Source organism: Brachyhypopomus gauderio, chromosome 4 (genome assembly GCF_052324685.1).
Source record: "Brachyhypopomus gauderio isolate BG-103 chromosome 4, BGAUD_0.2, whole genome shotgun sequence".
In the NCBI taxonomy this organism is placed as follows: Eukaryota; Metazoa; Chordata; class Actinopteri; order Gymnotiformes; family Hypopomidae; genus Brachyhypopomus; species Brachyhypopomus gauderio.
Window position 1 is genome coordinate 6,750,803 of NC_135214.1, and position 26,861 is coordinate 6,777,663.

General features: G+C 43.5%; 2 protein-coding genes across 7 annotated transcripts in view; one reads left to right on the forward strand and one right to left on the reverse strand.

Annotated features, from left to right (window-relative positions):
• Positions 1-227: 227 nt before the first annotated feature.
• Positions 228-6,585, reverse strand: LOC143512014 (uncharacterized). The gene is made up of 4 exons (XM_077001861.1): positions 3,296-6,585; positions 2,983-3,178; positions 2,583-2,652; positions 228-2,488 (listed from the first exon to the last, which is right to left on the reverse strand). Exons 1-4 carry the CDS (start codon positions 3,317-3,319, stop codon positions 2,437-2,439), a joined length of 342 nt encoding a protein of 113 aa, XP_076857976.1. The 5' UTR covers positions 3,320-6,585; the 3' UTR covers positions 228-2,436.
• A 288-nt stretch (positions 6,586-6,873) lies between these two features.
• The window catches only part of mgat4a (alpha-1,3-mannosyl-glycoprotein 4-beta-N-acetylglucosaminyltransferase A), a 32,618-nt gene continuing 12,630 nt past the window's right edge, over positions 6,874-26,861 (forward strand). Inside the window, exons 1-5 of one of the 6 annotated variants that reach the window (XM_077001857.1) lie at positions 6,874-7,018; positions 7,144-7,210; positions 7,398-7,755; positions 23,727-23,894; positions 24,381-24,521. In XM_077001857.1, the coding sequence (XP_076857972.1) occupies positions 7,662-7,755; positions 23,727-23,894; positions 24,381-24,521 (403 nt within the window). In that variant the 5' untranslated portion in view covers positions 6,874-7,018; positions 7,144-7,210; positions 7,398-7,661. Of the gene's footprint in view, positions 7,211-7,397; positions 7,756-19,431; positions 19,589-23,726; positions 23,895-24,380; positions 24,522-26,861 lie in introns of those variants that run through there. The other 5 variants (XM_077001858.1, XM_077001854.1, XM_077001856.1 and 2 more) reach the window with 5 other exon arrangements.

Genomic DNA, 26,861 nt, shown 5'->3' on the forward strand with positions numbered 1-26,861 from the left:
GACTTGACTTGACTTGAGTGTCTTTGCTTGAGACTTGACTCGGGACTTGAGGTATAAAGACTTGGACTTACTTGAGACTTGCAAAACACTGACTTGGTCCCACCTCTGGACTGTACACAGATAAAGCATCATCTGTATACAAGCCGGGACAGTATATATATATACAAGTATATACAAGTATATCTTTTAAATGTTAAATATGAGCAGATATACTTTATGAGAACATATGCCTGGTTTGCTTTTTCTTAAGTGTTACCAAATTATTATAATTATAAATATTATTAAACTACATCATTCGGATAGTGCCACCTAAGGGCTCTAAAGAGGACTTAATACAAAACTCTCATATTCTATTCAGCTGCAGGCCATCTGTGATCATAGAGGCCTTTTCCTGAATATTTTCACAGGCCTACCTGGCTCAGTGCATGATGCCCAGGTTCGAAAATGGAGTTCAGCTCTACCCACCACAAGGCTGGTGCATGACTGGAGATGGAGGTTATCCCTGCCTGGCTTCACCCATCTGCATCATGACTCCATTTAGAGAGCCAGTACAGAATGCAGTGCAGGCCAGGTATAACCAATGCCTGTCCAAGGCCAGGTCTGTGGTGGAGAGGGCATTTGGGATGATGAAAACCCGATTGTGATCAATCTTTTTAAAGGCTCTTGAGGTGAAAGAGGGGTTATAAAAGGTCCTTTCCAGTAAATCATAATTGAAGATATTGTCTGTAATGTAATATAAAATCATACCTTGCTCTCAGGTGCATTCAACTTTTGTACCAGTGGTAATCACACAAACAGAAGAAGAAGGAGATATGAAGATCAGCCAGAAGCAGCAGCTGTACCAGGAGATGATCTCAGACTGGCTGCTGCTCTAAGTGCTCCTGAGCAGTTCCCTGGTTATGACTGTTCACACCACTTGTTCATGTCCCTGCCCTCCCAGTTTGCTTTCAGGTGTTTCTGGTTTTGTTTGATTTAGTTTGGTATTTAACCCCAGTGTCTTCATGTCCCTTTTGTCGCTTATTGCTTTCTGTTTATGTTTAAGGTCAGCGCTTTCTATATACAGGGTTCCCACACCTTGTTTAACATCAAATTCAAGGACCACCTTCCTCAAATTCAAGCACTGCACCTGGCGGCATTTACCTGCTGCTACCCCTGAATGTTATCAAGAAACGATGTTAATACAATGCAAATTCAAAACACTGAATGCCATACTTCAAGCCATGCATCCTGAAATTTGCATTTTCCATACATGGCATTACGTGCTGATTCAACGAAAACTTGACTCACACTCAACATTTACTGATTCACCTGTGAGAAGGTGGCACGCACGTAAAGAGGCTAAACACACATTAACTATGTACAGGAGACACTAGAATGCAACAACAGAACTCATACACACGCAACGTAAAGCACGACAAGGAACACGGAGCTTTTGTTGTACGCTGACATATACACTGCTCAAAAAAATAAAGGGAACACTTAAACAACACAATGCAACTCCAAGTCAACCACAGTTCTGTGAAACCCAACAACCTGTTCAGTTAGGAAGCAACACTGATTGAATCAATTTCACCTGCTGTTGTGCAAATGGAACAGACAACAGGTAGAAATGAGAGGCAATTAGCAAGACACCCCGTATAAAGGAGTGGTTCTGCAAGTGGTGACCACATACCTTTTCTCAGTTCTCATCCTTTCTGGCTAATGTTTTGGTCACTATGGCATTTTGTCAGTTCTCTCACCACAGAGGTAGCATGATGCGGTGTCTACAACCCACAGAAAATGCTCAGGTAGTGCACCTCATCCAGGATAGCCAATCAATGCAAGCAGTGGCAAGAAGGTTTGCTGTGTCTACCAGCAGTGCCCAGAACATGGATCAGTACCCCAGGATACATGGAGGGGTCCGTAGGTGGACAACAACCCAGAAGCTGGACCACAAACTCCTCCTTTTGTGCAAGGAGGAACAAGAGAAGTAGTGCCAGAGCCCTGCAAAATGACCTCCAGCAGGCCACTAATATCCATGTTTCTGTGTCAGAAAGGGGGGTATGAGGGCCAACGTCCATTGTGCAGGGCGATTGGCATTTGCCAGAGAACACCAAGATTGGCGCCATTGGTGCCCTGTGGTCTTCACGGATGAGAGCAGGTTCACACTGAGCACATGACAGAGTCTGGAGACGCATGGAGAATGTTCTGCATCACAATGCTAGTCCTCATGTGGCTGAAGTGTGTCAACAGTTCTTGCATAATGAAGGCATTGATGCTATGGACTGGCCTGCCCATTCCCCAGTCCTGAATCCAGCCGAGCACATCATCCACCAACCGCTAGATAGCAGGGGACTGTCCAGGAGTTGACTGACGCTTTAATCCAGGTCTGGGAGGTGATTCCTCAGGAGAACATCCGCCGTCTTATCAGGAGCATGCCCAGGCGTTGTAGGGAGGTCATACAGGCACGTGAGGGCCACACACACTACTGAGCCTCATTTGAACTTTTCTAGGTAAGGAACGTGAAGAACACACATACAGAATCAAGTGCATGAGCTGGTTAATAGGGATTACACGTCACTGAATTATGAACGTGACCTCACCTGAACTTTCCAAGGTATGTGCCCTCCGTCTTGTTTGGGAAATCCAGCTGAACTTCAGCCACTTTCTGTCCTTTGAGAGTAACAACAGTACGTATGATGCTTCTATTGACTCTTTCAGAACCAACAATCTCATCTCAACAGAACCTTCTCAGCTCTCCTCTGAATAAGTCTCCCATCCAGCCATGAGATAATGCAGCTCTGCCCCAGGAACCTGGATATGTTGCCATGCACAGCTAACAGTAACATCTGCTGTAATGGTTTCAAACTGCCATGTGTCATCTTATACATGTCCACCACTTGTTCTCATAATCTTCTAAAAATGTCAAACATGTAGCAGTGTTTTAAAAGAGATGCAACAGCATGCCGTTTGCACAAGGCAAGCCTGTTGAGGCAGTAATACCTGGGCGTGGGAAGAGATCAGGGCTGGAGTCAGAGGTCTGTGGCTGTAAGACGTGCTCGATCGCAGGCAGGAGGCGCCCTTTCTCCAGGCAGCTCCACACGTACTGCGAGCTGACCACGGGGATCTGGTGCTTCTGGGCACTCCTCTGCCTGCCACTGCTCAGGGACTCCAGGCTACATGCCACCACAAACGAGCACTGGGAGAACAAAAAGTCCAGAACAAACGTATCTCAATCTGAGTTCAGCGTCAGCAGGATTCTGTGTCTTTGGTTTCAGTGTAGCACTTGTGAGGTAAACAAGTAATATTTGCTTACATTTTTGTCACCATGACACTTCATTATAAAAGTAGAGGAAAATCAGTGTTGGTGGTAAGAAGGAATCCTGAGCTGGTTATCATAAAATGGTATAACAAAGCAGTGATAATGGCATCCACTGTACATGGAAGAGACCCAGAGGACATTTGCGTCAGGTGGTCTAAAAAAGAAAGACCAGCAGTGATTAAACAATATAATGACAACATGGGAGGTGTAGACTTATGTGACCGCAGGCTGAGCTTTTACTGCATGTCGAACAGGACCACAAAATGGACAACGTGTGTGATTACTCACTTCTTTGATGTTGCAATCACTCCTGGATCCAGTACAAGTCTGAAAGCACTAAATCAATCAGTGAAGACCACAGTATTTGGATTTTAAACTGCACCTGGCTGAGTTGCTGGACAGTCCAGAACTTGATGGTAACAATGAAAACAGTGAAGTAAGAATCCCACAACCAGAGCAATCTGTGCGAAAACTAGGAGCCATACACATGCCAGAAATTATGGATATCAAGAATGCAGAGAGATGCAGAAACAAGGGCTGCAAATGAAAGACGTACATTAGGTGTGCTAAATATGAAAGGTTTATTTCTTCATGGATTATCATCGCTGAAGAACGAAATCTGCAAAAGAAGAATTTAAATATACAGAATGACAACCTGTTTTCAGGGTTGTTTTGTTATTGAAGTGTAACTCTACAGGCAAAATCAGTTCTTTTTTAACTTGAGTTTTTCTTTTTTAGTTTTTCATACTAAACTGGATTGTTAGTTAACTTAATGATAGATTGTCATGAGGCCTACAAAGGAAAAAATATCCAGTACATGAGGTGTTCTAAATGGAAAACTTGTTTAAGAGTGAGCTTATCATTCTACAAGCCAAATTGGTTCATTTTCATGTTTTGTTTTGTTAAATGTTTATACTAAAATGGTCATTTTGTCCACTATAATGGACATGCTGTAAAATGAAAATAAAAATGAAATTTAAACAAATCTAAATTGTATTTTTTTTACCCTAAATAAGTAGGAAATCACAACAAAAATAAATTGGATGACACTTTTTTTCTTGGTTCCCATGAGGATATTAAGGTCTAAGATCAAATTCTAAGACTATACAACCTGCTCAAAGAATGTAATTTTTAAACATCTGGAACGCTATAAACGTGTATCTTTTATAACACATGTGTTTTATAACAACTTTATTTCTATGTTTTATAATATTTACAGAGGCAATGTGTCAGAGGTGGGACCAAGTCAGTGTTTTGCAAGTCTCAAGTAAGTCCAAGTCTTTATACCTCAAGTCCCGAGTCAAGTCTCAAGCAAAGACACTCAAGTCAAGTCAAGTCTCGAGTCAAGACAGGCAACAGTCAAGTCAAGTCCCAAGTCTGAAACTTGGAATTTCAAGTCCTTTCGAGTCTTTTTTTTTTTTTAACCAATGTTGCAGGTATATTTTAAATGTAAATAATAGACATGCGTTTTAAATCTGTATTCTCCTCAAATCTTGATAAAACGTGCAACTGAAAACACGAAGTATAAAAAAAATTAAAATTACACCTCTTTATTGCACAGTTCAATTTGTTAAACTTAGCTGCAAAAATATTCAATTTTCCAGAAATAAATATTATGTGAAAAAGTCATAAGTAGAACTCCACGTTCAAATAAAAAGTGCTGATATTTTCACAGTACAATACAACGAACCATAACAGCATTTTCCCTCTCTTCTCTTATCTGGTTTCTTGGAGAACATGTGTGAGTGACACAAGACAAACAAATATAAGAACTGAACAATTAACAGGAATCTGCAACTTTAGACATTTCAGTAAACTATTCTGCATTGCATTTCTGGCCAAAAGTCTGTATGTCATTTGTGCACGATGAATGATGTCCCCATAGCTGAAAACTCGCTCCACTTTTGTCAATATATTTTTTTCTCGACGTAGATGTCTTCAAATACACAATCCATGCTGAGATAGAACTGGATATTATGATGGTGACAGAGAGAGGCTCTCTTCCCCGAGTTCAGATACAGAACCCAGGCTTGCCAACTCTCACGCATTGAGCGTGAGACACACGCATTTGACCGTCTTCACACGCTCTCACGCCACACATCCGATTTCTCACGCCGGAAAAAAATCTAGTTTATTTACCTCTGATCCACATCTATGATTCAATGAGTTACTAGTTCGCTCTGGCACCAACCACTGGCGATCGATCGATCGCGATATAATACTTAATTTGTGTCCATTTTACACCCCGCCCGGTAAAAATGTATGTTCGCCAACCCCCCATTTGATTGGTTGTGCTGCAGCTCATGCACACACACACGTACAGAGTGTGGAAAAGCAGAGGACTGGTCGAGGGGGGAGGTCTGCATCAGAAGGACGGAAATGAAATTAATGGGGCGCACTTTATAAATATTAATATGCGTTTTAAAATTTAGATTTGGGGTAAAAAAAATGAAGTCTTTGCAAGTAAACAGGTTCAAGTCCAATTCAAGTCCCAAGTTATTGGTGTAAAAGTCCAAGTCAAGTCTAAGTCTCTGAATATTTTTTCAAGTCAAGTCAAAAGTCTTAATATTAATGACTCGAGTCTGACTCGAGTCCAAGTCATGTGACTCGAGTCCCCACCTCTGCAATGTGTTCACAATTATATACAGCGATTTAGTTTATTAACAACTGGAAGGAAAACGGTTACTGGTGAGTAGCTCATATTTGTGTTGTTGTGCCCTCTAGCGGCAATTCGGGCAAAACATTTGCATGTTTTCTAAATTAAATCTCATTTTCATTCCGAGTGACATTTTCTTCCTGTGGGAAGCTGATCTGTGACCTATGAGGTTTACGCTAAACCGAACTTCCCTCTTATTCAGTACGCCAAAGCAGTACGAGATAACAGGTAGTATGTCCGAGGTTGCTTTAGCAGTTAGGCAGAACGTACTGCATTGAAATCTAGTGCCTAATGCTACATTTCAGATTCAGGATGGAGTTTTAGGTGCAAAGTTTTCCTGAAAACAAAAGCAATTTGCACAGTCTGCAAGCAGAATTTAATTATGACAGAAGTTATCCATCTTTGACATATCACCTCAAAGCAAAACACCCTACCGAAATTATCTATTTAAAAAAATATTTTCTTGTTCTTTATATTTTGCACAGTTGATGTTGACTTTGATGTTGATGTTGACATTGTCCGAAATTCAACTAGCACATAGTTCACAAGAGATAATCTGTGTTAAAAGTTGAAAAAAAAATTAAACAAACATACTTGAATATGAAAATAAGTGCATTGTGTTGATCTTATAATGAGTCTTTTATTAATATTACTAAAAGCATCAGTTTTAAGAAGGAAAAATGCGATTAATTGCGATTAAGCACAGCAAATTGCGCTAATAAAAAAATTTATATATGCAAGACAATATTATTATATATATGATATATTATACATATATGCATTATATATGCACGCACACAATGCACACACACACACACACACAATTTTATTTTATTTATTTATTTCCCGCAGGCAGTTGCATTGCGTAATTTGGTTGTGAATTGACGTCCACCAATCGCGTCTTCCGGTGGGCGGGGCCTGTGTGAAGGTTGATTGAGAGCTCAGCATTAGTAAACGTTCGGGGAAACGAATCTTGTGGATAGTCGCTAATCCGAAATTTTACTGTCTACAATAAAAAAAACCGTTTTTAACAGCGTAGTCGTTGTCATTTTATTTTAACGGTACGTTCGCATATGCGGTCTGCGCCGATAATAAGAGTAAGTGCGAAAAGTTGTTTTTTTGCGTCTTTCTGCTCGCTCCGGCTAAACATGCCTGTTGTGTCCGACATACCTCGCTCCTCCGACAGGTAGGGACGCCGCCGACGGGCCGTGAGATCCAGCGGTCGCGGATACCGGGGATTCCGCAGGATTTAAGTAAATTACTTTTTACTTGAGACATTTTAAGATGTGCGACGAAGCTCTCTTACTGTCCTTACTATGTGTGATATGCAGTAACCTTGGTGTAACTCCCCTGGACCGTTAAAGCAGGTTCTCTCCTCTCCGTTCACCCTGTGATGGTCGTTTTTTGTCTTCTCGTTCATTTTTTATTCGTCTCTTACAGAAGTTGAAGAAGATCCGGACAGTCCGTCTGTTTCCTCGCACACTGCGCAGTCAGGATGAAGGCACGGCATGCCCATAACCACCCCGAAACGTCCGAGCTCCGCTGATCCAACGCTGGGGGTTTCAAGCGCCAGAAGCCAAAGGCAGGACACCGCGGACCGGAGGACCGGAGGGCCCGGCGCCGTGCCCGCCCTCCCCCGCTCCGAGGCGCCGAGCAGGAGAAGAAACGTGCGGAGCTGCAGGCGCGGAGAGCCGCTGAAATGAGATGAGGCTCAGAAATGGAACGGTGGCCACTGCGATCATCTTCCTAACCTCCTTTCTTAGTTTATCTTGGTACACAGCCTGGCAGAATGGAAAGGGTAAGTAAGACTTAACGCACGGGGTCAGTGGCTAATTATATTGACTAAATATCTGTTACTATTAACAAAAATGTGATGAACCCTTGTGATGAACCCAAAAATGTTGTGAACCCTTCAGCTTGGCCGACTACTGCTTTTTGAACTGAAAGGACATGTTGTTGATGTTGGTGTTGAACATTTATCTTTTGAGAGGTCCTGTCAACTCATTGGTTATTTTAAATTTTGTTTTAAGTTTTAATCCAACCGTTTTGGTTGTCGCTTGCTCTGACCACAACTGAGACCACTGGTTTTCCTTCTGTATTTGTACATGTGTCAAACAGTCCGCTGAGAGCAGGTGCTTGTGCTTGTTTTGCCATTCTACACATAACTCCTTGGATTGGAGACTGAATCTTCATGCTTTTGTGCTGTTGCCAGCATCAACTGTGTAGTGATTGTCTTCAATTAGTTTTCCATATTTGGACTTGGAAGCCAAGTTTGGGTATGTTTGTAAGATATTGGAATCCAAATGTGCTGTGGTCAGTATGTCGATTTGGGGCCGATATGTCGTGGTTTATCGTAATGGGAGGGGGGTAAGGGCACTTGCACCCCTGTTGAGGGCTGCTGATACACCAATAACAATCTCAGCTGCTTGGGAATAATCATAAGTCATCCAAATGATGGGAATCGGGTATTCCAATCACTTCCATGACAACAAGTGTATAAAATTAAGCACCTAGGCATGTAGACTGTTGTAGAATGTAGAATGGGTCGCTCTCAGGAGTTCAGTGACCTCCAGCGTGATATTGGTATAGGATGCCACCTGTGCAAAAAATCCAGTCTTGAAATTTTCTTGCTCCTAAATATTCAATAAGTCAATTGTGAGCTGTATTATAAGAAAATTGAAGTGTTTGGGAACATCAACAACTCCGCCACGAAGTGGTAGGCCACGTAAACTGACGGAGCGGGGTTAGCGGATGCTGAAGCACATAGTGTGAAGGTGCAGTGGTGTAAAGTGCAGCGCCATTGGACTCTAGAGTAGTGGAGGTACGTTCTCTGGAGTTAGGAATCACACTTCTCCATCTGACAATCTGATGGACGAGTCTGGGTTTGGTGGTTGCCAGGAGAACAGTACTTGTCTGACTGCATTGTGCCAAGTGTAAAGTTTGGTGGAGGGGGATTATGGTGTGGGGTTGTTTTTCAGGAGTTGGGCTTGGCCCCTTAGTTCCAGTGAAAGGAGCTCTAAATGCTTCAGCATACCAAGACATTTTGGACAATTCCATGCTCCTAATTTTGTGGGAACAGCTTGTAGCTGGCCCCTTCCTCTTCCAACATGACTGTGCACCAGTGCACAAAGCAAGGTCCATAAAGACATGGATGGCAGGGTATGATGTGGATGAACTTGACCTCAACCTGATTGAACACCTTTGGGATGAATTAGAGCAGAGACTGAGATCCAGGACTTCTCGTCCAACATCAGTATATGACCTCACAAATGTGCTTCTGGAAGAATGGTCAAAAATCCCCATAAACACACTCCTAAACCTTGTGAACAACCTTCCCAGAAGAGATGAAGCTGTTCTAGCTGCAAAGGGGGGACCAACATCATATTGAACCCAATGAATAACGAATGGGATGTCACTTAAACTCATATGTGAGTTGAGGAAGGTGAGCGAATACTTTTGGCAATATAGTGCAACTATGGTATATATTACTTGGATTGGCTTACTCTATGTTCTGTGGTGTGCAAACAGCTACAGGGAGAAACAGCTGTCTGGTGCACTTTTACAGTACAATCCAACTACATGGATTTTACTGCTGTATTAGTACTGCGAATACACTTGAATGCAAAAAAAAACATTTTCAAAAATTACATATGAAAGGTGCGCCTTGATATAGAACAAACTAATTTCAACACATGTTTATTTAGTTTAAGTTTATTTAGAAAGAACATTTGAGTGAACTGGGGTTTCCTGGTGCCCTGTGGCTAACCACCGTTGCTGAGGTCAGGTTTGCGAAACAACATCTATAGAAACCTCATGTCAGTTCGACTCCATGTTGTAATGGAGTTTCTGATGCATCTTTCACAAATGTTGTCGAAGCTTGGCTCATCATGAGCATTTGACACCCGAGTGGCATGTAGCTGAGTAACATGTATACAAGAATACAAAAATCTGTTTCACACATCATTTTCAGCTCACATTGTGTCATATGACCAGTGATGCAACTGTCAGCACAAAGAGTTCATAACCTGTCCAGCCTTTTGGATAAAAATTCCCTTAACTTTGAGAGGATCTGTGTAGGTTGAGAGGTAAATGTTAAAGTCTTTGACAGTTCTTGTTTCAAGGCTGCTGAATATACAGTTAAGCTGTATATTTCTGCTCTTTACCATCTGGCCAGTGTGTGTGTGTGTATGTGTGTTTCTTTCTCATAGATAAATCTCTGGCTGACCTTGTTTTGAAATGAGACTACCTGGACATTCATGATGTGTGGAGAAATTTGGTCCCAGATAATACGTTTTGCGCTTGCTTGCTTTTGAGGGACTCAAAAATACAGAAATAAAAGCTGTCAGAAGTGTGTGGAGGAGTGTTGCATGATAATGGGGGATAAAGGGCATTGTTGTTTGACTGGAAGCTCTTTATCACCACATACGTTAGTCTTTACCCCCGAATCGTGGTGAGTAGAAAATGCTCTATTTTTATGCTTAAAAATGTAATAAAGAAACGGAATTGTTTTTGTCACTCTGCTCACTTCAAATTCACACCTCTTCTACCCGTTAGACTTCATTGTTTCAGGATATATATATATATACTCTCTCTCTCTCTCTCTCTGTGCTGACTATTTTCCTGCTATTGTCTTGTGCTCTGTGAGTCGGTCGTAGCTCTGTTCTGTATGATCGTGATATCGTAACTGTGGCAGAAGCGGTTGATCTCCTTTGATGACCTCTGGTAAAACGTGTTTCCAGTAGGATGTGTTCATTTTTTAGATGTGCTGCGTGCATTCTGTGTGTAATCTGTGAGGTAAAGGCAGTATTGTCTTGGGAAAATTCCTAGTGTTCAGAAAATACAGGTGAGTTTACTTAGCTGACAGGAGAGAACGTTGTAGCAAGTTTATTAACATATTTTGCAGTGGAAAATTTCTTCAGTGCCCAATTTCTTCCTTGTAAGACTTGATTGTGAGGGTCATGTTTTGACATTTGAAGCATTAATGTTCTATGGTTTCCCTGTCTGGGTGCTAACTACTGTCTTCACTGATGTATCGTACCATCCACTTCTTTCCCCGATAAGGGTGTGTCTCAGTTAGAGGTCATGTCCTTACCAGCAGCGGTTAACACCGGTTTGTTTAGGTTCATTCGTGGTCCTCTTTGGAATGCAGCCATGTAGGGTCTTTGAGTCCTCACTGTATTAAACAGGCTGCACACATTCCAAAGTGTTTGCATTTTCAGCATTTTAAGGCATTTTAAGAAAATTATGTAATTATGATCGAAAACTATTCAAGTGTTTTGCTCAGGTGCTCAACAGTGGCAAGTTCGTCGTGGAGATTGAACCAGCAACCTTCTGATTGCTAGTGGGTTTTTACCACTTGCTAGTGGGCTTCTTGTGGACAGCTTAAATAGGGAGCTTGGTTAGCCTCTCAGACCTATGGTCTTGGGTTGTGTCTTTGTTTGGGTGGAGTTTCCAAGTTCTCCCCATGTCCGTGTGGGTTTCCTCCAAGGTCTCTGGTTTTCTTCTACACTCCAAAAACATGGTGGTTGGGTAAAGTTGGCTTCTCCCAAAAAACAGCTGATGTGAGAATGAGTGAGCATAATCATACATCATGATGGAGGGCCGTTCAGATGTGATGCAATGTAGAAGAATGAATTATAACGAAAGAAATGCAAATTTTTGATGTGCATTCGGATTAGGCTAGTTGGCAGTCGTGCATGCACCGCGATATGTAATGTTTTTGCTTAGTTTGGCTTCATGCATTAGAGAAAAGGGACACATGGAGACATACTTGCCAAGAAACCAACCAATCACGTGTGGACACTGGATGGTTTGGACATTGAATGCACTGATTTGCAAGGACACGTTTTCTTGGCACTTTCCTGAAGACTCTGTGTGTTCAATACATTTTTATAAGACAAATCAACTTTGCATTGGAGACTTGTTTTGATTTCTCATGGGGATTATTGTGCAATGTCTGTTGTACAGAGTGTCCGAGTGCTTCCTCAGAAAGCATTTTAGTGTACCAGGCAGTGTTGACTAATGCTAGCTGTGAGCGCAAGTGAACTGGAACTGTAATAAACATCTCTCTCTTAATAGCCTGTATACTGTGTCTGGTTATAGCCTAAAGTGAACCAAAACCTTTACAAAATTAGAAAAAAACTATTTCCAAAGCTATTAATCTGACACACACAGTGGGTTATTTATAGCATACATGGAATTATCTCTGTAGAAATGGTTTTTTATTTGATTAATTTAAGTATTTATTTGTAATCAGTATTTGAGTTATATATGAAATTTAATAAATATTTAAACCATACACGTTCTTAAAATAACTTCTGCTTAATGACATTTATGGACACGGTGTCTCCTCTGCTGTGTCCCCTCAGACTGATGCTGTTCATTACCATGGTAACTGGTACAGCCATCAAAGAAAGAAATTAAGAATTGTCTATTGAGGTTTTTCTTTCTTTTTCCTTTCCTCTAATCGGACGGCCACAGTTGTCATGGCTATCAATGGGGAATGCCTTTTCACATGGTTGATACGAGCGTGAACTGAAATTCAAAGTCCCACAGCTCAGCTGCAGTGCTGAATTATAGAAGACGCTGGATCAGTACTCGAACCTAGCGGACTGCAATAGTTTTAAGCACAAATCGCATCAGAAAAGCTTCCGTCGCCCCCCTGACTCCTGCCAGACTGCACAACACCGATCCGGCCGCAGCAGCCGTGAACGATCTGGGGTTGGTGGTGACCGCAGAGTGAGCCTGGCTCGTTATCCCGGGATTTTGTGTTCGCCACCGTAGGCCTGTGTCTCTGCATTGCTTGGCAAAAAACATGGTGATCTACCTGTCCAGGTTTTCGCTCTAACCGTGCGGAACATCGTGGTGAACGCTGAATCGCTGCTACTGTCCCGCATCACGGTAGCACCAGCAGGGCCTCCACCAAGTATTTGTTTATCCCCGGCATCCTGTGTGGGTGAGTTTCTCCTCCACCGAGCCTCCGTCGTCGGGGTGTGTTGAGCGTGCAGTGAGCCAAAAATAGCTGACTGGTGAAAGGCATCATTATCCTGCCCGTAGAGGAAGTGATAAGAGGCACAGGAGGGAGGTGCAGTTTCCTGTCTTACGCCTTGGGAGAAGAAGGAGAAGCAGAATGTGGTGCGGCATGTGTTTAACTCTGTAGTGTCCTGCCCCTGTAGTTTAGACACGCATGGATGGGTGCGTGTAGATAAAGCATTTGTAAAGAGGCAGGAGGCAAACGTAGGCAAGGCAGAGTGGAGGACCAGGGTCCCAAGGGGGTGGGGGTGTGTGTGTGTCTGTGTGTGTCTGTGTGTGTCTGTGTGTGTCTGTGTGTGTCTGTGTGTGTGTGTGTGTGTGTGTGTGTGTGTGTGTGAGAGAGAGGAGAGACGTGGGAGATCGGAGAAGGTGAGGGGGTGAGTGAGTTGTTTAGTTCTGGAAGATGTTGAGCTTGGAGCTCAAGAGCTTCAGAAAGAGGCCTGTGTGAATGTGGGAGCAGGGGGCATTTTGAGATGCAAGGCGATTGGTTCATCGACTTTTCTTTTTTTTTTTTTTTTTTTTTTTTGGGGGGGGGGGGGGGGTCATTTATCACTGAGGGGCTGCTTGTGTCTTGTGGTGTTTGACTCTTATTCAATCTGCGACTTCTGTGCTGGATAGACACTGAAGTCACTGTTGTAATGGTCCTATTACTGCTCATTCTTATTGCTGCCTGAAACCTTCTTCTGTTTTTGACAGACTAACATTCAACTGATTTTGCCTATGTGGGTTCATTGTGTAGTGGTTAGGGATGCAAATTATCGATTAATTCATTAATCGTTAGTTGATTGATCTTATCGATCGACTTTCGATTAATCGATAAGCGGCGTTTTTCACCTGAATTTCAGTGTTTCAATAGGGCCTTTAAAAATATCAGCTAAATGGTTCACTTTGTTCAAAAAGTATATATTATATTATGATAAGTATATTGTATTATATATTGCTCAAGTAATTGCATTAGGAAATTTTTATGGTATAACAAAATACATTCTTTCATTTAAAAAGGAATAAATTAAGGACTGGCTCCGTTCTTGCATTTGAAACATTAGACATTAGACAAAAAAAAGAAATTAAATAGAGAGCCAAACAGAATATTATTGAGCCTATGCTTGGACAATGTTTCTAGCGTTGTAGTGAACACACGCTGTAACACGACCGGAGAGTGCCCAAGTCTCCACAACATCATTGAGCTTGTCAGCTAAATTGTCAGCGGTGTGTCTATCCGACATGTTCGTCGTAATCAGCACTGCAGATTTTAGCTGCCAGTTCTCGTCAGTGTAGTGGCACGTCACGGTAATGTAACTTTCTGTTGTTAGAGCCGTCCAACAATCTGTTGTAAGTGCTACAGCAGTAGCAGTAGCTAGCTTTGTTTTTAGCTCACTCTTCTTTATTCGTAGCGAGCTTCGAAAACGCTCGCCTTCCAAGTGTAGCTGTGATTTTAGGTTGACCAGGTGCAGTGGTGATATGCAGGACAGCTGCACGGCGTTCAAATGATAATTGAGTGAGCTAGTGGAATTGTTGTACTTCAATACCGCATTACACAGAGAATATTTGACTTCTTTGCCTAAATTAACAATGTTGAAATTGTAGCGAGTACTACTCCTCGCAGCGAATTCCCTAACAGACAGGCACTTGGTCCTAAGTGACACTGGGGGAGCGGAGAGAGAACGGTGCTATTGTTTGAGTTGCGTGGAAAATAAAGTTTCCCTCATCGGGATTTTCTGGATTACGCAGTTTCTGTCTTGTTTCCCGAACCCGCTTCAAAATGGTCCCACACCGCACGTCTTTTCGCCCGCTTCATTTTATTTTCCACTCTGGTCTTTCGCGACACGTGTTCACTTCTCGTTCTTACGCTCTGTTCAAGTTACTACAGTAGCGCGCTCTAACGATTAATCGTGATTAATACATTTTGATCGACTAACCTCTTGATCGACAATTAATCGAAAGTCGATTAATCATTTGCATCCCTAGTAGTGGTCACAGAGTGGTGTGTGGAGCATTAGCTGTGACGGACTGGTGTTTTCACAGGAAGGAACCTTGTCGTGTCTCTTGCTCGTAGCTTCATACATGTTCATGTCTGTCTGAGATTTCGGGCCTCCCTGTCTGGCCTCGTTTGTGATGCATCTCTCGTCTGTCCTGCAGACTCTTGTTTGGCTAGATTGCCCACACTGGCATTCCATGCTGTTGTAACATTCTTCCTCCATATTAGGCATGAGAACTAGACCGTCGTAGGGACCTTGGATGCTAACAGTCTTGACATTCAGTTCAGTTTGCTGACCTGTCCACTTGATGCACTCTCCCCTGTTTTCATTATGTTATTCTGGGCCATGAGTACCATTCCCTAGAAATGTCATGCTCTGTTCCTGGTGAAAGGTGGTGTTTGTCTCTCCGTCTCTGACTTTAGCTGCTTTCTTTAGTTAAAGGTGTGTTGAACTCTATCAGTAGAGGTTTCGTGTAATATCAGGACACCCTTTGGTATTCACACACTAGCTTGTTTTTTAGGGTTCACACACACATAGTGTGGGAACCCTATTGTAATTGTTAGGGTTTTTTCTTTCTTATTATTATTCTTTGTCCCATTTTTTGACCTAAAACGTATTGTGCAGCCTAGACCGTAATGCCTAGAAACCCCAAACTTGGCAAAAAGGTTCAGTTAACTCCAAGGACCAGATTCCCATACAGGGACCCAAATTGGCCTGATGGTGGCGCTATAGCAGACCATATTGACTTTTTGTCCATATCTCCTACACCGTAAGTCCTAGAACCAAAATTCCAGTTCCTATACATTCCTTGACTAAATTCAATAGGACAATTAATATACAACCATTAAGCTCCGCCCACTTAGATTTCGAGTTAATTTGCATAATGTGCAAAATCACACACATATTTGAGCGCAAACTAGTCCCTGGATTTTTCACATACATGCACATATGTGGTATCAAAACGTTCAGAAGAGTCTGAACTTTAAAATGTATCCAACAAAAATGCTAATTTCTTCACTACCTAGTCAGTATAAGCCAATCAAATGAGGAGGCGTAAATTCAATAGTAAATTTTGCGCATATGGAGCTCTAACTTAAGAAAACTTGCATGTAATGAGATGGCACTTCACAGACAGCTTCCCTGTGAGGGTCTGGGGCAGCTCGCAGAGGTTGCCATACCTCACCTGCTAGGGGGCGCTATAACATGCAAAAATTTGCCCCATGCACTCAGATTGGCCGATCCACATGAAACTTGGCAGACATCATCTATGGGCCTCTGGGAACCAGGTCCTAAAGCAGACACTCCATACTTCCAAAATGGCTGACGTAATCGGCCAATCAGTGATCGGCACGCGTTTGACAGGCTTACCATTGGTCGATCTGCACGAAACCTCTTGGGTGTGGACAAGTGCACGCCCCCTATGACATAATCCAGCCAGGTGTCGATTGGCCACTGGGGGGCGCTATTGCAAAAAAAGCAAGTGTATCCCCTACATAATTCCACTTGGGAACATGCAATTGGACTCTTTTGATTCCTTGCAGTAGTGCGAACAACTTTCCCATTACATGTCCTATTAAAAAATGCACAGTTTATTTACAGTTAATAATAGTTTGAAATCATCACTTTTCATACTTCTCCTAGGATTTTCATACTATCATGTCAAGCAAAGTCTTATAATACTCTACAGAGTGTGAAATCAAAAAACAATCTAAAGATTTTGGATTTGAGGACACTTATACCTGCTAAATATTTTTTTAATGGACAGCATCGATACATATAATATTCATATTCTTAAAGCTCTTTCATATTTTACCCAATTCTGACCAAAATGCACAAGCCCATTCAGAATCCCATCCTGAACAAATTTGTCAAGTTTCATCTAAATCGGTTATCGTATGGCTCTACAGTGCAGTATTATATACAATGCATAAGAATGCATGTAAAGTCCCTCTGTCACCTTCTCCTTCTCACACGCACGCAAGCTGAAACTCACACTCTCAGTCTCTCTCACACTCTCACCCACATTCCCCCTCCCATCTCTGTGCCCTAAGTAAACATTGCTCTGGCTACCTAGATCTCTCTGTGTCTATTAACCAGGCACACACACATACAGGCGCAAGCAGGCCTTCCTATAGCATTCACAATGACACTTCCCTAGCCATACCCACCCATATCTCAGTGACTAACACATGCTCATACAAACTGATATTTGGCTTCTTTTTTGTCTCTCTCTCACACAAACACAGACACACACACCTTTATACCTATATGTATGTATAGTTTCTATGTATACTTATGTATGTATGTATTAGTATATGTTGTCATAGTTTGAGTACATACACTACCACACACACACACACACACTTCTACCTAAATGTATGTAGTTTGTATGCATATCTATAGTATATGTATAGTATATGTAAGTCATGCCAGTGATGTCAGTCATATCAGACATGCCAGTCATGTTCTGCCAGTCATGTAAGTCATGTCATGCCAATCATTTCAGTCCAGTCATATCAGTCATGTCAGTCAAATCATCAAATCATTACAGTCATGCCAGTTATGTCAGTCATATCAGTCATGTTAATTTTGTTCGTCATGGCAGTGATGTCATTCCAGTCATGCCAGTCATGTCAGTCATGTAATGCCAGGCTTTGCAGACTACATTCATACTTTGAATACATGGGCAGTCATGTTAGGCATGCTAGGTGTGTAAAGAGTGAATTAACAAAGCATAGTCTCTGGCTCCCTCAATCTCTCTCTGTCGGTGATATACAGGCCCAATCATGTATAGACACATGCAGGCCTTCCTATATTGTTCACATAGATGCAGCCCTAGCCAGATGTGCTGTTTCTGTGTCTCCCTTTCTGACACATGCAGATGTCATTACACACTATCTGTAGAGCACACACTGGCCAAACCCAAACAGCTTCTTTTCACTTTTAGGTCTAAAGGACCTTTTGGGCTTCCTTTTGCTTATTGTGTGTGTGAACCCGCCTATCGCCGCTTGCGGCTATATTGTGGATTTTTTTTGTACGTCTGTTGTAACGGAATGAGCCTAAAACAGAATCCAGTTTAAGAGCTGCACCATCTTCATTGTGGAGAGCAGGTTCAAGTCTTTGACAGCAAATCCTGCCAGCTTGGATTCCGTTGCTTGGATACCACCCAGTTCTTGGTCATTCCAAGTCTCTACCTTTTTGTCTTTCAGTCTTTTTTTTTGCATGGGATTTCTCCTCGCGAATCACCCACACGGTATAAGAAGCACTTTCACACACTGCTCACAACTGGACGTCTTTTCTCTCAGGGTAAATATTCCAGTTCTCTCGGTGAACCAAAACCATCAGCCATGTCCTGCAATGTTCAGTCCCATTTAGGTTCTGTTCCTCGGATTTCAGTTTGGCGTTTATTTCCAGCGATCACTTTAATCTGACCCTGGAGGAGGAGGGTGCCACTCACAACTAAGCTTTTCCTTTTCTTTAGTCCTCATGCTGGGTAGGAGATGCATTATGTGCAAAAACAGCTTTCCGCCATTACCTTGGGCTAGCGCCATTGAGAGTGGGGGTGGATCCAAACAAGGAATGAAAGCCTTCCTGGGGAAGATGCTGTCACTCCGTAAGCCTACCATAACAGCTTTTTGTCTCGAGTTTCTCATTCGTTTGGGGGTGGGGCAGTGGAGGGTTTTGCCACGTATCTTTCACCCTTGTAAGACGCTGTGTTCGGCATGGTCAGCATAACTGCAGCGTTCTGCTGTAAGTTTTCGTTCACCACTCCCCCCCCGGTTATGCTCCAGGGACAGACGAAAACCAACGTTCCTTGTGACCTATATGACTCAACAAGGATTTGCATCATCGTCTCCTCAATTTAAGAGAACACTTTGTCTTCACTTGGGCAACGCAGGCTTCCTCTTTGATAGGCGGTTGGCCTTTGCCATGCTAGGCACTTCCTCCTTGGAGGGGTTAGCCAACAATCGGATTTTATGATTGTTCTGAGGCGTAACGGTGGTAATGAATTCAGCGGCGTGTAGCCGGTGTCTTTGACACAGCCTGTGTAAAGGCTGGTCGTAGTGAACTGGACACTGACATTAGCAACGAGGCCTTTTGTTTTGATTACTGGCTGTTTTCACTTGTACTGATGACTTTTCATAAAAACATTATTAAAATATTATCATTTTGTATGTGATTTGAGAGCAGAGTACTGAAAGTCTCCCATGTCTCTTAGTTTCCTACCAGAATATTTCATGACTAAGTGTTCATCCTGTCAGGGGCCTTAACCTGCGATGGTGAGACGTGTAGTCTTATTAATAATGCATATGCTAGCAATGTATTGTACAGCTCTTTCTGCAGCAAAATATCCTGATTTTTAAAATTTATTTTTTACATTGAGATGGAATGTCTTGTGTGTCGGACCTGTCGAAAGACACTCCCACACCTCTAATTAATAAATGAATAAGCAGAGTCTGATTTTTATGCGAATGCGGAGGAACAGTGACGGAGAGGTGGGTGGAGAAGGCGGGTGGAGAAGGCAGTACAACACACTACGTGTCTGAAGCATGCCAGTGTGCCTACCTGCTTTAGGTAACCAAGGATTGTGCGGAATATCTGAACAATGGCTGAGAAAAGGTATGTACAAGTGATGGGGAGTTGGTGGGAATACGGGAGGGTTTGTGGAGCTGCAGGGTTTTAAGAACTGCACTGTGCCTGCTGCATTGGACTCCACACCTACAATTCCCTCTACCCAAATGGTCTATTCCTGCCAGACTATCCCAGATGATTGCCAGCTGTCCACTTGGTATAGAGATTCAGATGTCCAAACCAGATTGGCCTGGACTGTGCTGGTGCATTAGAGGCAGAGTAGGAGAGGCAGGCACTGATAACAAGTTTACAGAGATGCACAGGAGTTTATTGGCTAATCCGTTTACAGAAGCCGCAGGCTGTCCGGATATTGGCAGCATGTGCCTTAAGAACACTTGCAGACCCAAAACACCATGAGAGGGTCTTAAGGCGATGGACCACATGCCCAGCAATAAATGTCCTGATGGCCCTGCAGGATTCTACAAGCAGTTCTGCCAAACTATTTTACTTCTCTTTAGAATGCCAGACAACTTCAAGTGACCTCAGAATCCCCCAGCAAATGAGTTCTGCCCCTGGTCCGGTTCTGCTAAAACCATATTTTTGCATATTGCAAAAAAAATTTGGATGCCTCTAATTTTTGCAGTTATGTTCTTGCCACAAGTTCTCAAAATGAAGATACTTTTTGCCCAATGTAAATATCTTTTTCTCTACACTAGTTGGAACAAAAAAAGGGCACTTCTCATCTCCAACACATTACAAAAAGCTCTGCTTTTATGTCACTGGAGGACGTGATCCAGAAATATGACCAGGCAAGGAAAATCTTCAGTACTTCCTACTTAAATCTGTCCTCATCCAGAGGGTTAATGTATAGATTTAGAACCACAGCACACAATGCAGGAAATCATAATGCTAACATAAAGCCTTCTAAATATGTATAATTTATTGAACAACACTGACAAATCAATACGTCTCCCCACTGCAGGACGCAAAAAAAAAATCTTCCAATGTCTGGACCTCAATTTGCACTAACACTTCCGTTGTCAATACTAGCAATAAATAATCTCCAACTCTACTTGCAGTGTTGCGTGAATGTAACCGATGACCTTCACACTGTGTGGCTGTGCACACACGCACTGCGCTTCTGGCTGAACACCTCTCCTTCTGTCTGGTTTCCCATTCGTTTTGCTGGCTAGGAGGCCACACTCAGGCTGCTATCTGCCATCAGTCCGTCCACAGCACACACTTCACTGTCATTGTAGAAAACCATTCTGCTGAACTGGAAAATTAAGAAAAGCTAGCATATGGGACATTAGAACATAGAACATATGTCCGGCTTATCCAACATCAGTGTGTGTGCGTGCGCGCGTGTGCACGCGCGTGTGTGTGTTCATGTAGGCAGGTGTGTCTTGTCAATATAGAACTGCCCTAGACTTTGACAAGCCCATACTAGAATTACATCATTTAATCCAGTCATTGTGCCTCAATATGAACAACACAGGTCTAATTTCATCTTCATGGATGATGCTCTCGAGACTGGTGTACCTCAGATGGAGTGGCCTGCACGTTCTCCAGCCCTGAATAGAAAAGCTATGGGATGAGTCACTGTGTAGAGCAGGGCTACTCAACTAAATTTTTCCGCGGTCCAATTTTGGCAGATGACTGAGTGTTTTTTCAATAGCCCTGAATCTATAAATTTATAAATGGTTTTTTTTTTTTTTTTGTCCGTATCCAGTTAATCAGGAATGAGATTGGGTCCGGACAGGACTGTGTTCAGGTCCGGATCCGGACCGAGGTCCGCCAGTTGAGTACCTCTGGTGTAGAGGCTCCTAACTCTGTACCCCAGAAAGTCAATGACCTGAGGGCCCTTCAAGAAGAGTGGGACACCATGACCCAGCAGTCAATATGTCGACTTGTGAACAGCACGAGACCTCGATGTAAAGCTGTAATTGATCCTCAAGGGCACATGACAAGTTATGGAGACATTTGACATTCATTGTTGGGCTAGACCCACCACAGTGGTTGTCTTGTTTCTTGTTGAGAGAAGGAAAATACTGTTGCATGCTTGTAACTGACGTCCCCTGCCTTCATGATATCACTGCAGCATGAACATTTTTACGTCTTCCATACACCAAAAATCCCTAATTTTTAGTGTACATAAGAGTAGTGTACATAATATTCCACACACATCTACCTACTCGAGGCAGTTGAATTCTTGTATCTTGGACTCTCTTCATAATGTTGCTTAGTCTAAGGGTCATTAGAAATCAGCTGATTTAACTACAGGTTGGATGTCTTCCTGCAAGTTACATGCTTACATAGTGACTATCTTGTAGATGATAATGTCCCTAATTGGCCCTGGCTCTTGCGTGCACACACAGCTTTGTGTGTTTGCTGTGTGTGTGTTTGCGTGCGTGCGTGTGTGTGTGTGTAAGAGACAGACGGAGCAGCAGTCCTCCTGTGATGTCAGCTAGAAGGACCTCGGGCTGAACCGAAACAACACCTGCTGATTGAAACTGTCTCATTCTATTTCCCATAATTTACCCCTCAACAAGTTAGACCTTGGGCTCTGAGTAACGTACTTCATCTCGTACTGTGTGTGTGTGTGTGTGTGTGTGTGTGTGTGTGTGTGTGTGTGTGTGTGTGTGTGTGTGTGTGTGGGAAAGAGGAGCACACTATTTATTTATTTTTTTCATGCTGTTCTGTAATTACAGTATCTATACAGTAGGTTGGTCACTTATGTCAACATTCATCACAGGCTTCATATTTTGGCTCTGCGTGTGGTTGATGTGAACAACAGTATAATTGCACTGACACTGTTGTGTAATTGGATTCAGCCTGGGTGGTTACATCTGTTTTTGTTTCTCTCAAAACAACTCTGCACTTTCCATTGATTCGCATTGGTTTTGAACTAAAGTTGCACACATGCCAAATGTGGTTATAAACAAATAGACCATTTTTGTTTTGGTAAATGGAGATGATTGGTTTTGTGGGCGGGGCATAACTGGTGGCAGAACGTGACCGCATAGTGTGGGAATATGAGACATCCAGAGGCCTGCTTCAGCTACGTTAGTTGTACGTTAGGGGCCCGCTTCAGCTACGTTAGTTTTACGTTAGTTGTACGTTAGGGGCCCGCTTCAGCTGCGTTAGTTTTACGTTAGTTGTACGTTAGGGGCCCGCATCAGCTACGTTAGTTTTAGTTTGCCATCAGTGTACTGGTTGTCTTACACGGGTGGTCATCAACCAGTTAGTCCTGATTGTCCGCTCAAACTACCTTATGGCTCGTATCGCCTGTATGAGGATGGTGACCACTGTCTTACCCTGACCCCTGACCCCTAGTTATTTCATGCTGTAAGGCTAATGCTGGTCTACTACAGTACAGTACTACAGTAAATGCCCTTCAACTATAAAACCTTTGCTTTTATCCTCAGAGGGTGTTTCAGTGAGGTCATTCTAGACAAACTTGCTGTTTTTTTTTACGGTTCTTGCATTAAACCTGTGTTTTAACCAGTTTAACCACAATAAACCAGTTTTGTCGTTATTTGATGGATCTCATCCGTTTCACTCAGTCCGTTTTTCTGCTGATATTATTATGCGTGCATCACACAGTGACCCCTTCCCCCACCTCTGGAGACCTTGTGGTCTTGTGTACTTTTTGACTGACACTATCTTGCTTCTCTCTCCCATTTATATATGTATGAGTAATGGTTCCTCTGAGTTTAGGGTGTGGCTTCAGAAACTGCAGCTATGTACAAGCACAAACTACTGAACAGCTCCAAATGATAGTGACACAAAACCTGAAATGGAAAAGTGCTGAATTAGCAGTTCTCTTCCTCTCATTCGCACTCTTCTCCTCTGCATCTCCAGATTTCTTTCTCTCTCTCTCTCTCTCTTACTCTCGCTCGCTCTCTCTCTCTCTCTCTCTCTCTCTCTCTCACTCACACACACACACACACACACACACACACACACACATTCTCTTACCCTCTCCCCCCAAGTACAACTGAGTAATGGTTTCTCAGTAGGTTTAGGGAGTGAATTCTAGCAATGCACCTTTTATAAACGCAAATAAAGTACTGAAACTGTTTCAAATGACGGCAATATAAAGACTGAAACTGAAATGAGAAAATGCAGTGAAAAGTGCCGAGTCTGCAGTTCTCATCTTGTGTCCCCGTCTCTGTCTCTGTAGAGAAGCTGGTAGCCTACCAGAGGGAGTTCTACGCTTTGCGCGAGCGTCTGCGTGTGGCCGAGCAGCGAACCCTTCAGCGCTCGTCGGAGCTGAACACCATCCTGGAGCAGTTCCGTCGTGCCATTGCGGAGACCAACGGCAGCAAGGACGCCCTCAACAGCTTCTCAGGTGTTCAGACTTCTCTGGTGTTGACGCGTCTCTGGTACACGTTCTCATCAGTTCTCTCAGTCAGTCAGTGACTCGCTAAAATGTTCAGCCATTAAATGTCAGAGTGAGGCTGTTGGGACTCATTAAAGACAGAGTGTGTTTGTTGCTAGGACAGTCCTTTTAAAGCACTGTTGGCATTTTTGTCATATATATAGTTACTTTATTTATAGCAGTTAAGGGATAAAAAAAACAACAAAAAAAGCTTTGCTGAAGTGCAAAATGTTGAGTGTGATGCGTCATCAGCTGATGTGTGCTGTCCCTGCGAAGCTGTGTGCTGTGTGAACCCTTTACTTTGGGAAGGAAAGTAAAGGCGTGTGCCTGCTGAGTGCATCTCTGATGTCATTTCATCTTGTGTGCTGTGAGCGAGAGTGAGCTAGACACGCCGCGTCTCTTCGTGGTCCCCGTGTTGACGTCTGTGGCGGTGTTTTGTGTTTTTCTTTCCTGCAGATGAGACCCAGAAGCTGCTGAAGGAGCTGGCTCACAGGAAGCCTCTCCAGGTGCCAAACATCTACCACCACCTGCCGCACCTGCTCAACAATGAGTACAGCCTCCGGCCCGCCGTGCAGGTGGGCCAGGGTCGGACCGGAGGTGAGCCCCACGCTCCACCCTGCACACGCTCCACCCTGCACCCACACTACACCCGCCCCCACCTCGTCCGCACATGTAAGCACATGGCAGACGCCGTTTGCTTTTCTGGTGAGCAGGTTCTTATCTCGCAGCACGCAGTTTTGTTAAATTTACCCCAGACGGTGGCGTTCCGCCCACAGCTGAGTAACTTCCAGCAAGGGTATTTTTGTCTTATTGGTAGGGGTGGGTTAGGAGGCTCGTTTCAAAGCCCCAGGGCTAAAAACCGCATAAAGACACATGAGCACGGCTGTGCTGTTGGATCGACCGGCAACCATGCTTGTGAAGGACTTCTGTAGGTTCAGTGGGTGTTTGTGCTGGTGACTCATTATCAGACGTTAACGAGCACTTTTCTGTTGGACACACAAGCCTAACAAACCATTCATGGCCTTTAAGGTTCCCCAAGAGGTTAGAGGTTATTTTCATCCCTGCATCTCTCTCCGTCATCTTGCCTATCGAGGCTTCACCAGTGCCATGTCTTAAGGTCCCCGCCTTCCACTGTATCCGAATCTCATAAAAGGATTAGAGCCTTTTGAATCTGCTGGGCTTTTCAGAGAGGACCTGTGGGTATGGAGGGGAGGGGAGTCCCATGGAGAGAATCTGGGTTGCGTTGTGTTCATTCTGTAGTTTTGTGTAATGCCATTTACACACCCTCCCTTTAATGAACCGAATGGGTCAGAGTCTCACAGGGGAATGTCCTGAGGACTATGAGACCAGCTGCTTCTCTTCAGGGGTGAGTGTGTGGGTGTCCATTACGTGTCTTTACAGATTCTCCTTGCCTGGTGGCATCTCTGCCAGCATCACTGATACCCTATGCTGCCCTGCACTTTGTTAATGAGAGCTTGTTAGCCTCTGTCTGGTCTAATGCACTGGGGTATAGTTTAGCAATGCCTGTTGCAACTAAGTTAGGCACGATCGAGAAGCTGCTATAGTATTTTGTTTATATAGTTACATATGGCGATGGCATTATGCCTTTACGATAAATTACAAATTACATATATTTAGGCATGCTTTGTTTGTTTTTCCAGCGTTCAGTCGTGTTAAGTGCTGTCATTCATTAAGTCATGGAGTTCTCGTTTACACTGGTGTTGCTCAAGGTGCTCAGAATACAGTGCACAACGAGAAACGTTGGGATCAATGCTGTCGTAGCATTGCGCAAGCCGGTATTGAGACCGTGGTCATCAAATGCTGTAATATTGTGCAGCCCTTCAGATGAGTGGCACCTCCTCTGTGCCCACATCTTTTCCCTGCCCTAAGCTAGTTTGAGAAATGGGTAGGTTTTGTTGGAGCGGTTTAGAAAGCAGGATCGCGCACACATCCCTGTCCCTGCGTGGCTGGACTGCCCTTTGAGTAAACATCCTTCCCCTTATACCCACATAGTTCCTGCACCTTCTCCTCTCCCCCACAATAAGGCCACAATCTTCCCACTCCTCTCCAAGTTTGGATTAGATCACAGAGCAAGGACTATTTTTAGCTTCGTAAATTGGGACAACCTCAGTTCTCCCGCCCCTGGAGTCTTCATCTGCCAGAGTCACCCGTCTTCCTCCTGTCCAACACAGTCGGAGGGACGCGGGGTGAGGGAGATTAACGGGTAAAGTGCATGGAGACAAATTAGGAATAGAGGTGCACACGTGGATTAAATGGAGTGTCCGCAGTCGACCTCCTCCTTTCACGTGGTAGAATTTGTACAAGAGGATTATGTGAATTATGAGCGGTTCTTCTCAGTAATGTAAACACGTGTGTCTCCAGGGGCAGCATGCAAATGTGGACTGGCAGCAGTCTGAGTCACGGGGTGTTCTCTCTCAGATCAGCTTCAGGGCAGACGTCACGCTTCGAGAAAGAAAGATGTGTGGTGGAAGGGGGGGTCTGCGCTTCACCTTATGCTTTATATTTCTCCGTCTGCTGGTCTCTCTGGCTCTCTCTTCCTCTCTTTTGCCTCCCTCGCTCTCTCTTCCTCTCTTTTGCCTCCCTCACTCTCTCTGTCTCTTTCATGGCCTCCCTCAGCCCTTGTGCTCCTTCAGGTCCTTTCATCCTCGACCTACTTTAATTTTTTATTTTTTTTGCTTCTGCAGTGGAAATACCACAAAATAACGAGGCCGTATTTTTGTTCAGTTCAGTGTAGGTGTGACGGCGTTACTGTCGGCCGGTTGGGCTTCAGTGTTGATGGTGTGACGGCGTTACTGTCGGCCTGTTGGGCTTCGGTGTTGATGGTGTGACGGCGTTACTGTCGGCCTGTTGGGCTTCGGTGTTGATGGTGTGACGGCGTTACTGTCGGCCTGTTGGGCTTCGGTGTTGATGGTGTGA